The sequence below is a fragment of the Vipera berus genome (assembly GCF_964194415.1).
Source record: "Vipera berus genome assembly, chromosome: 1".
Lineage (NCBI taxonomy): Eukaryota > Metazoa > Chordata > Lepidosauria > Squamata > Viperidae > Vipera > Vipera berus.
The window spans coordinates 40,511,267-40,523,575 of NC_138202.1; the positions used below are offsets into that span (position 1 = coordinate 40,511,267).

Consider the following 12,309-nt stretch of genomic DNA (forward strand, 5'->3'; position numbering starts at 1 on the left):
ATATAAATATATAATTAATTTGAAAACAGCTATGTAGAAATAATGACTATTTCATTACCTTGGATTTTAATATCAATTATTTTATTTGCAGTTAAAAAGCCTCCTGGTCCTGAAGTAACATGTATTTTGCCCAGGCATCAAAGTGGTTTCAAACAACCAAATCCAGTCATTTCTTTTTCATTACATAAGCCATCAAGTCAGAATGGAAGTGTTGATTCTGTTGATATGCTCAATGGGGATGACCATAATCTCTCACAGGAAGAGGCATCATTCAGTGATCAGCCAATATTTTTCAGGTACACATTGGACACCTGTGAACACCTTATGTCCTTTCATGAAACCTTTTTTTATTATTTGCTGAAAATCTTTTATTTTTTCCTAAATGTTGGCTATTTGCAAATAGGAGGGACACTATCCAGGCAGTGGTTGCTTACCCCTACTCTAAAATGTCTGTCTTTTCTCATGTTATTTTTTCAAAAGCTCCGTTTTAGCACTCTGGCCTGTAAAATCAACTGACTTCTTTCAGATCCTTATAGTCATGAATGTTCTATATATAGTTATGCTAAATATAATCACAGCTAAATATTTCCCTTCAGTAGAGAGGAAAGTTTGATTCACACATTTCTTCAATTGGTTATAATGTTTTGTATTAGATTGTATACTTATGGTTCCTAAAATATAGTGTTGACTTCATTAATTAAATATGGATGGTTATTAAAGGAGATAAAATAATGACTACAAGTACATGGGGAAAAATATGAAAATCTAAAAGGAAATTCCAAAGTAAATACTAAAAAAAAACCCAACCCAAAATTAACAGTGTTATAAAAGTCCATACATTTACTCTTTCTACACCTTCAACTTACAAAGAAAAAACACCAATTTGTGTACCAGCAACTAAATCTGATAATTAGATATAAAATGAGCATCATATGAAAATTAAAGTGGAAGTATTCTTACAGAAGGAAAACTGTTTCTCAATACTGGGGCTTAAGTCAAAACTTAAGAATGGGGATTAAACAGATTGGTAACCAAGGTTTATGCCCTAATCTGGATTTTTCTATAATTTATTCTAACGGCTATTTTTTTTAAGAAAGGACTTACTTAGATAATATTTTCATTTTTATCAAAGTATATTGTAATATGAAATACAAATGAAAACAAAGATCAGTAAAGAAAGAAATGACAGAAGGTGGAAGAAATGCAAGGGTATAGAAAGAAAAGAAAAAATCAGTGACTTCTGACTTTTTTCAGTGCACTAGAGTAGTTCTTGCTTTACATTTCTAGTAGATACAAGCCACTTCTGTATTTAATCATCTAAACCTCAGATTACTTAGATAATAATAAAGGCTGGAGAAAGGCCCCGTGTTAAAAAGAAAGCCACTTAATTCTCCTAAAACAGTGCTGATTTTAAAAGCACCCACAGATTAAGATCATGATACTTGTGAATATTTTGCGCACTCATTTTCCCCCTGAGCTTTCTTCTGTGTATCATCTTACCACTTCTCTTTCCTTTCAGAGAATTTCGATTTACATCAGAAGTCCCAATACGTCTTGATTATCATGGTAAACATGTGTCTATGGATCAGGTTTGTTAAATCTTATGCTGTCAGATAAAATTTCTTCCATCCATTAATCATGTGGGTTCATATCTGCCTGTTTTAGTAATACCAAACAGTTTTTCAGATCTTAATATAATACAAAGGTGAATTAGAATGATTCCACACCAAATTAGAAATTTAATACCACACAAAAATTTAACCAGCCATTTTTGAAAACTTCTGATTCTAAAGAACGAACTACCTGTTTTTCTAAAAGATTCCTGTTTTTCACTAGGATATTTGCCCTGTTTTCTAGCCTGAAATAAACAACGAGATCCTTTCAAATCAATTGCTTTTTCCCCCAGTTTATTCATTAGCTTTTTAGACTACTGATCTTATGATACACAGCCAGTTTGCAGAAAAGAAAGCATCTATGCTGGGATAATATAGTATGAAATGTAAATATACCAATTCCTATGACATTATTCTACTTAGTTTTAAAAAAGCTTACTGGAAGAAGCTCTATTTTGAGCAGCTTCCAGAAATCCAATATAGTTGAAGCAAGCCTACAGTTGCAAGAAAAAGTATGTGAACCCTTGGGGATTACGTGGAGTTTTGCATGAATTGGCCATAAAATGCACTCTAAATGTCATGTAAGTCACAACAATAGAAAAACACAGTGTGCTTAAATTAATACTACACAAACATTAGCTGTTGTCATGTTTTAATTGAACATAAGATGGAAACATTCACAGTGCAGGGTGGAAAAAGTATGTGAACCCCTAGCCTAATGACTTCTCCAAGAGCTAATTGGAGCCAGGAGTGAGCCAACCTTGACTCCAACCAGTTGTGATGATATTGGATGTGTTGCTGACAGCTGTCCTGCCCTTTAAAAACACACACCTGTTTTGGGTTTACTGGTCTCAAGAAGCACTGTCTGATGTGAACCATGCCTCACAGAAAAGAGCTCTCGGAAGACCTACGATCAAGAATTGTTGACTTGCATGAAGCTGGAAAGGGTTACAAAAGTATCTCCAAAAGCCTTGATGTTCATGTGTCCACGGTAAGACAGACTGTCTACAAATGGAGAAAGTTTAGCACTGTTGCTACTCTCCCTAGGCGTAGTCGTCCTGTAAAAACGACTGCAAGAACACAGCGCATAATGCTTAATGAGGTAAAGAAGAATCCTAGAGTGTCAGCTAAAGACCTACAGAAATCTGTGGCACATGCTAACATTTTTGTTGACACATCTACAATAAGGAAAACATTAAACAAGAATGGAATACAAGGAGGACACCACGGAGGAAGCCATTGCTGTCCAAAAAAAATATTGCAGCACATTTGAAGCTTGCAAAAGAGCACCTGGATGTTCCACAGCACTACTGGCAAAATATACTGTGGACAGATGAAACCAAAATTGAGTTGTTTGGGAAAAACACACAACACTATGTGTGGAGAAAAAAAGGCACAGCACACCAACATAAAAATCTCATCCCCACTGTAAAACATGGCGGAGGGAGCATCATGGTTTGGGGCTGCTTTGCTGCCTCAGGGCCTGGACGGATTGTTGTCATTGATGGGAAAATGAATTCCAGAGTTTATCAGGACATTTTGCAGGAAAACGTACGACCATCTGTCCCCCAACTGAAGCTCCGCAGAAGATGGGTGATGCAACAAGACAATGACCCAAAGCATACAAGTAATTCAACAAAACAATGGCTTCAACAGAACAGAATACGCCTTCTGGAATGGCCCAGTCAGAGTCCTGACCTCAACCCGATTGAAATGCTGTGGCATGACCTTAAGAGAGCAATTCACACCAGACATCCCAAGAATATTGCTACACTGAAACAGTTTTGTGCAGAGGAGTGGTCCAAAATTAGTCCAGATCGTTGTGCAGGTCTGATCTGCAACTACAGGAAACGTTTGGTTGAGGTTATTGCTGCCAAAGGAGGGTCAACCAGTTATTAAGTCCAAAGGTTCACATAATTTTTCCACCCTGCACTGTGAATGTTTCCATCTTATGTTTAATTAAAACATGACAACAGCTAATGTTTGTGTAGTAGTATTTTAAGAAGACTGTGTTTTTCTATTGTTGTGACTTACATGACGTTTAGAGCACATTTTATGGCCAATTCATGCAAAACTCCACGTAATCCCAAAGGGTTCACATACTTTTTCTTGCAACTGTACCCTCCTTACAGAGTGATTGTTCCCTAGGAGAATAATACGTATGGAATTTGGGAGCAATATCTGAAAAGTAATCACCCACAAGACAGGTACTATATTAAAAAAACCAAGTTGGGCTTATTTTGGATTATAGGTAGTCCTCAGATTACAACCACTCATTCAGCCATTGTTCAGAGTTACAAGAGTACTGAATGAGGGGGACTGGTCTGTAAAGTTACAATTGTTATAGCATCCCACAGTCACGTAATAACCACAAGCAAATCAATGGGCAAGCCAGAAGGAGGTTGAACATCACTGCTGCTATCTTTTTCCCCCCCTGCCTGTTCACAGGATCCATGCACCTGCCCACATCTCTTACAGTTAACTATTAAATGAAAATAGGCATAATATATGAATGAAGGATTTCTGTGAGTTTTATTTTAAATTTATAGATGAATTGACATATTTAATTTTCAGGGTACATTGGCTGGTATTCTGATTGGTCTCGCTCAATTAAATTGCTCCGAATTAAAACTGAAGAGACTTTGTTATCGACACGGGTAAGCTTACTTAATGATCATGTTTATTTGAATAGTTAATCTCTATCAACAAAACAATACAAAGCAGTTTTATTTCTTTCAATTTTCAGATGTCAGTAGTTTGTGTTTGTGTGAGTGTATTAATAATACTATTTATTATAGGTTGCTGGGTGTTGATAAGCTGTTTTCTTATGCCTTATCTGAATGGCTTAATGACATCAGAAAGAACCAACTACCAGGTATTCTTGGAGGTGTTGGGCCAATTCATTCATTAATTCAACTAGGTAAGGCTGTGAAATGTTCTTGACATTTTTTCAAAATTATTATTGTTTGTATTATTAAGATCATTTCAGTTTAAATACATCTACGTGAATGAAGAAATACTTGGCCATATTGGTTATTTGTAATATTCTCTCTTTGACTCAGTTCAGGGCCTGAAAGATTTGGTGTGGTTACCAATAGAGCAATACCGAAAAGATGGCCGTATTGTGAGGGGCTTCCAGAGAGGAGCAGCTTCTTTTGGTACATCTACCGCAATGGCAGCATTAGAACTGACAAACAGAATGGTTCAGACCATACAGGTATACTTTCCATTTATTCTTGGTGACAGTCAAAGACTATTTTTTGCTTAATTTTGAAGCACATAAAATATTAAAGGTAAAGGTTCCCCCGCACATGCGTGCTAGTCGTTTCTGACTCTAGGGGCCAGTGCTCATCTCCGTTTCAAAGCCGAAGAGCCAGCGCTTGTCCGAGGACATCTCCGTGGTCATGTGGCCGGCATGACTAGATGCCAAAGGCGCACGGAGCGCTGTTACCTTCCCACCGTAGTGGTCCCTATTTTTCTACTTGCATTTTTATGTGCTTTCGAACTGCTAGGTTGGCAAAAGCTGGGATGAGTAACAGGCACTCACTCTGTTATGCGGCACTCGGGATTCGACCCGCCAAACTGCCGACCTTCTGATCGACAAGCTCAGCGTCCTAACCCACTGAGCCACCGCGTCCCTTACATAAAATATTAGAACATACATAAACATACAAGCCTTCAACTGATCAATAAACTAAGGTGTCTGTCACCTACTTAATTTGGATAAGGGAAGTTCTAGCCTATAACAAAGAATAACTTCAAGGATTGGAATAATATGTGAATGGATTAGATTTTTTGTTAGATTGACTTTATTCAAAACTAGACAAATGCCCATTGAGCTGATACGCAACATGGAAGGTAGTAAAGGGAAATCTTAATGTTGTCACTGCTACGTCGGATGTATGTTGTAGTCTACATCACTTCCCATGTTGACAAAATAACTAAGCAGAAAGCTGATTTTGGCCTGAGGCTTCCATCAGGCTTCGAGAGTTACATTTATGTATGATTTTCTAAGCACTAGCAATGGTGTAATCTGATTTGTTCCTTCTAGCATAGTTATTTTTAATGGTTTTAAAATTGTTTTAACCCTCCATATCAGGCAACTTTAAAAATCAGTTAAATACATAAATAAAAACACCCATATGAGATGTTTCATCCCTTTAAGATTTCATAACAGCTATCTAAATTATGCAGGATAAAGTTAAAAAATGTATTTTGAGCAGCTGTCTTGATATTGACAATAAAGTGCAAATACATTTCATTTCTTTGAGAATAGTTGTGCCCTTTAAACTTCAATACCCAATCTTGAACTTCTGTAAATAACTTTTTGAAGCATATCTTATAAATGTTCTATTACATTATATTAAATGTTATGTGTTACATTAAGATACATGTTATATTAAGACCTGAGACTTGACAGTGCACGTTAGGGATGAAGCATTGTTATAATTCATAAACCATTGTTTATTCTTTGTTGTATTAATAATATATTGTTATTTTTATTGAAATTGAAATCTAGGCAGCTGCAGAAACAGCTTATGACATGGTTTCCCCTGGGCCTAGCTTAAATGAGACAAAGAAGATCAAACGACTTTCTCGTCGTCTAGCTTACCAGCCTGTGGATCTTCGTGAGGGTGTGGCAAAAGCATACAGTGTTGTAAAAGAGGTAAAGTGTAAATTAATTACTAAAGAATCTTCTCTTTTATTGGTAGATTGTATCCTTCTGGGTTTTGCTATAATTTGAGATATATTTGTACTAGCTCCTATACATTAAATTAAAAACAATATTAAACATAATAAAAACATGGGAGGAATGGAAAAGAAAAGAAAAGAAAAGAAATGCATCCAGCATTCATAAAGAAAAGGCCTAGGACTAATTAGCAGTATACGGATGATAGTTACTATGTTGTTCTTAGCTAGTAAAAATATAGTTGATATACCAGACTAATAGTATACTGGACTAGCACTTTTTATTTATTTTTTATTTATTTTTTTATTTTAATTCCATTTATATCCCGCCCTTCTCCGAAGACTCAGGGCGGCTTACAAGCTTAGCAGTAGCCTTCATTCTATGTATATGCCTGCTTATTAGGGCTTTCACACACACCCCAAGCGGCATTATTACAAAGTCAGCTTAATTGCCCCCAACAATCTGGGTCCTCATTTTACCTACCTCGGAAGGATGGAAGGCTGAGTCAACCTTGAGCCTGGTGGGATGCGAACCTGCACTAATTGCAGGCAGCTGGTGTTACTTAAGGAGGCATTAGCCCACTGCTCCACCAAGGCTCTTTATGCAAAGAATAGTAGTAGTAAACCTCAGTAGTAAACCTTCAGTGACAAAATGACTCTGGAAGCCCCTCCCCCCCAAACTGCATACAAGGTCTAAGTCGAGAATGCAGGCTCATAGAGAACAACCTTTCAAATCCTTTCCCAGAAATGACCTACCAACAAAATCTTAATCTTGTCAGGATTCAGTCTCAATTTACAGATCTAAGATGATCATCCCAATATAAGTATTAATTTGTCAGCAATTTTGAGACTCAATATCTTTAAGGGTATCCCCAAAACAAGAATTGTCTAGCATAAACATCATTTTCATTCTTGGATTTTTGCTGTATTTAGATCATATCCTTTAATATTACAAAAATTTCAAAAAATGTGTAACATTTCTAATTATTTTGTATAGTAATATCACTGTGTTAATTACTTTTTTATGATCACAAAGTTTGATAACAGATTTTCCCTTATACCAAATTAATTTGAAAATTCGGGTAACTTCAGTCAGCAAATTAGCATTATTTAACTCCTTTATCCCCAAAAGGAGAGGTTTCATTTCTTCTGAAAAGATTGTTGGATCCAGATTGCTCAAAAACAATCAATAGTGTGTTGCAGAATGTTGATTCGTTGTATATCCTCCGTATGGGAAGGCAGTGCCAGTTCTTAGGTGAAACTGAGAGGGTTGGTTGAGCAAGATCTTTAGCCTAGAAAACTGATGATCTAAATCTCTGAAAAGGTTTTTGGAGAAGTGACTTTATTAGACAAGACTGTTCAACTCCACTTACGTTGTTTTGTATGTTTGTAATTTTCTCAGGGGATTACAGATACGGCACATACAATTTATGAAACTGCTACACGTGAACATGAAAACAGAGGGGTAACTGGAGCAGTAGGAGGAGTTCTCCGCCAGATTCCACCAACTGTAGTAAAACCGCTAATAGTTGCAACAGAAGCAACATCAAATGTTTTAGGAGGCATGAGAAATCAGATAAGGCCTGATGTACGTCAGGAGGAATCTCAGAAGTGGCGTCTTGAAGAGGATTAATATGTTAAATATATTTAAAATGCAGAGATTGGGAATCTGGAAGAAATAATTTCCTCATGGTAATTTAAGGTGGGGACATACCTTTTCCATATGCTCATCTCAGGAATTTAATAGCGCATAAACATATTTCATGTCAAAAGCTGGATTATTCCTATAGAAAAGCAAGTTTGGTATTTTGGTCATTGGCATAATGTATGTTCCCAGTACCTGCTCGTCAGTGCCAAACAAGGTCACCAATGTGTTGCCAAATCCATAGTGGGTTGGTTTGTGACTAGGTATCATATCTTCCTCAAGATTTTGTGTTGTAATCTTTAATTTTTCCTTTGAAACAACACCCCATCAGTTACTCTGAGTGTACATGTAAGTTTTAAAAGATTCCCAAGCTTAGGGCTGTATCAGTTCCCTTTTGTAACAGGGTAGAATTTGACACAAGAAAGGTCATTTCAAGATGTTAAAAATTAATTGAATTTTCAACTATTTTCTGATTGTTACTTTGCCTTTCATGCAGCACTTAAAAAAGAGGACAATCTGTCTTTATACCTAATTAAAATGTCATTTTCATATAATTGTGAAGATTGTGTTGACTACATACTGAATTCCTCCTTTTGTGGAGATCCGAGCAATCTGAATGTTGCAGACATGTTCTGTTGTTTTGCACTTTAAAGAATTTGGCCTGTACATTGCTTTTTTTAATAGTTAATAAAATGAACTTTGTGGTTTATCCTAATATGATTTCAGCATTTATGCAACTTATTTATAAGACAAAATACTACACGATTGTCAGTGACAATAAAAATGGATTATGGTGTTTAAAAGTATTCAGGTTTGCTGTGTAGCAACAAAGATTGCAAGATATATGCACTTGCACATATACACAAATAGCAACTATAAAGGAAGAGTGGTTTCTTGAAATAAAAATATTGGTAATTGTATGTTAGTAGGGATTTTTGTTTCAGCTTAAAAACGGTTGTGTGTTGCAGTATATTTTCCTTCAATTTTCCTTATAAGAAAATTATTTTCACAAGATTTTAAAATGTACTGCTTCTTTCCTAGTGGTTTCTTTAATTGTTTTGTCTCCAAACCTACTTTTTTCTAAGTCCAACCCAATAAGACAGCCAATCTTGTGCAGAGTTCAATAATAATATATGTGCAGAAAAGTTACTACTATAGATTCCTGTTAACAAAAACAGAAAAACCACCCCAAGCCTTTGCATTGATGAAAAGTATAATTCAGCCATCTCTTCCCAACAAAATTTCGATTATTTATTAATGTAAGTATTTAGAAAACAAACAAGCAATTTGTAAATTTAATAAACTTTAAAACACCTACTAGCTGGCAGTAGCCAAATAGTATGTTTCTATGGATGTGCTATAGACAGAAACTTGACTATCTTGCAGTTCTGATGGATTTAGATGCTAATAGAATAAAGAATGCCGTGAAATTTTGGTGCATGAGTAAATTTAGCAAAACAGTAATATAAAAATCAAGTGTTTCTGTTAACAAGAAAATTGCATACTAACCTGTTGTCCTCTTCATCCAGTATTTATATTTATGACATTAATCATAATAACTACAGTAATCCTAAGACATTTGGCATTTGCCCATAGAAGAATTCTTATGAGTTCAAGATATTGCAAGGTTGTGATCATCTAAGTTGGATGCTAAAAGTCCTTTATAAAATCATTTAATATCAATTAATAATTCGCTTTCCACAGTGATTGCAAAATCAACAAAAACACCAAACTATAAAGCGGCAAGTTTTGTTGGTTTAGGATATAAACACCATATGTGTACTAAGTGCATTACTGAGAGCATCCACTATTAATAGTAATTTAGGTAGGTGGCCATGCCTTGTTGCAACTTAAGATGATGATATGTAAAGAAAGATGTGTTGATAAACTTTCAGGGAGTGTTTCTAATAAGGACTAATAGGAACAAATCAAAATCTTAATGGTTATTTTTTAAAAAAGGATTTTTCTTAGTGAATTTCCAAACCACATTGTAACTACTAATTATTATTTTGTAATAAAAATAATGATGTGCTATTTGTTAATTGCCCTTTAAGGATTTTATCCAAGCCCTAGTTATGGCTAAATTACATTATATTTGCTGAATAAGTGAGATGAACCAGGTCATGATAATCCTGACTTCCTGATGTTGCACTTTTTGGGACCTGGAGGCATCTGCTTATAGTCAAGCAAACTGCTATGTACTTCTCACTGCTCAGCACTGGCTGTCCAAAAATTTTAACTCAGGACAAGTAGATATGCTTTTGTCCCTTGTATCTTTTGTGTATTGGCACTTTCTTTGCCAATTTTTATTAGCTCTTTATTTCGCTTTTTAGTTCCAGTGTTAAGCAAACAAAACAATCCAACATTTACTTTTTAAATATGTATCCTATATAGATAGTTAACATTTCTCGCTATTGTGCAGTGATAAAATCTCTAAAAGTGACAGTACAAATAAGAGCATGGTATGTTTTTTATTGCTTTGCTCACTCTGAGTCATTCATGATTGCTGGAGATTATTTATTTCATTAAATTTATTACAGCCGCCCACTTGAACAGGCTCTGGTGGTTTCCAAAAATGTAATACTGGTTAAAATAATAAAAACACAGACAAAACAGCCTGGATTAAAAACATCCATTGAAACATACCAATGCAGCCATACCCCCCAAACACATTGTTTACAGGCCTGGGACTAAAGCCAGATTTCCACTCTTGTAAGAGACACTATTCCTTACAAAATACTAACATCAAAACTCTTGGTGTAGATTAAGAGTGTACAACCTTGGCAACTGTAAGACTTGTGGACTTAAATTCCGAGAAATTCCCAGCCAGCATAGACTTAAAGTTTACAATCTTAAAGTTGCCAAGATTAGACACCATTGATGTAGATGATAATGGGAGTATTTGTTGTACAGTGACAAAATCATGAGTTCTTTTTAAAGCATCCTTGTGCATATTCAAAATAACTTACGTGAGGACTTCATAGGTTTCCCTTGATTCTAAAAAAATGTTGCTAACAACTCCTGATCTCTGATTTTGAAACAATATATCTAGTTCATACAAATTGAACAATTCATTTTACTCTCAGTGTTATCTGGTGATAGTTTAGCTTTAAAACAGGTGAGCTCATTAGAATACAATTAGCAGAAAGTGAATAGAATTGTCAGATACTATGGGGTGATTCAAAGTATAGGGGTTTCATGTACCGTATTTATCTAAAGAAAGCACTTAGAAAAAAAGTAAATCCCCTACAAACATGAAGCTTCACAGCCATAGAATAGCCATGGGCCATAATTGATAAGGCATTTATATTTTGTCCATTGCTGAAGAACCATAATTAGTTTGTATTAATGTCATTTTATTTAATATTGTTTAGTGACTTAAACCATAAAAAGAATTCCTGGAATTTTGTATCTCACATCAGCTGCAGATGTAAAGAAATTGAATCTCTTTCAAATGAAGCATTTAGGCAACCTGTAAATGTGATAACTATTTTTATTTGTATCATACATGTAAAATAATAGTAACAATTAAGGCTAAACGTATATTACAAAATAGCATCATAGCAATAGAATATTGTTTTCAACACTAAAAGCAGGTTGGGGTTTGCCTTCTTGGATTATTTATTATTTCACTTCATCTATCACCAGCCTAATAGAATTTATGGTTTTGAGAGCCAATTTGATGTGCTGAAAAAGCTGAATCATGTTTACATTTTGAAATCAAGTTAGCTCATTACCAATAGTAATGATTCACTTTTTCTGGATTTCTGATACAAAAAAAACATTGCTCAAGAAGATGCGCTGTTTGTATACATGTGTATTTTTACTTATATTTGTCAATTATTTTTTCTGGTATCATTTGTATATAGTTACTAATGCAAAGCAGCTGTATAATCATATGAAAAGCAGAAGCTTATCTGGAAATAGAAAATAGTTGTATTCTATTTTTCTGTATACTTCCGAATCACTGTAATGCCTCCCTCCTCCAAGCTACATTTGAGCATAGCTCATTTATCACTAGTTTTGATGCATATTCAATAATAGAGACTTTATATTAACAAGATATTCTGTCCATAAATTTTTCAACTGGTGGTCATTATCAAAATAAACAAACTGCTTCATGTGAATGTTTTTGTATGAGTATATTAGCACTTGGTTTACTTCTTTTGTTATAATCTTCTGGGACAGAATTAAACTAAGACTGTTACATTCCACAGAACACAGCAGGGCCCATCTCATTTGCAGAATTCAACACATTAAATTGGAATCCAGAGGACACTATGCCTAAAGGCAAGAATATCTACACTACAGCATTTAATAGTGAGATGGGATATGGATTAGTAAATGAGCCAGTATAGGTCA

The 12,309-nt window shown here is 35.0% G+C and overlaps 1 protein-coding gene across 3 annotated transcripts in view; it reads left to right on the forward strand.

Moving 5' to 3' along the window:
* ATG2B (autophagy related 2B) overlaps positions 1-12,074 on the forward strand; it is a 61,721-nt gene extending 49,647 nt beyond the window's left edge. For 2 of the 3 annotated variants that reach the window (XM_081332256.1, XM_081332257.1), the window contains exons 36-42: positions 92-296; positions 1,520-1,589; positions 4,188-4,270; positions 4,412-4,533; positions 4,676-4,830; positions 6,133-6,279; positions 7,705-12,074. In XM_081332256.1, coding sequence (XP_081188382.1) covers positions 92-296; positions 1,520-1,589; positions 4,188-4,270; positions 4,412-4,533; positions 4,676-4,830; positions 6,133-6,279; positions 7,705-7,935 — 1,013 coding nt within the window. In that variant the 3' untranslated portion in view covers positions 7,936-12,074. The remainder of the gene's footprint in view (positions 1-91; positions 297-1,519; positions 1,590-4,187; positions 4,271-4,411; positions 4,534-4,675; positions 4,831-6,132; positions 6,280-7,704) is intronic. The other variant, XR_014027052.1, reaches the window with a different exon arrangement.
* Positions 12,075-12,309: the final 235 nt, after the last annotated feature.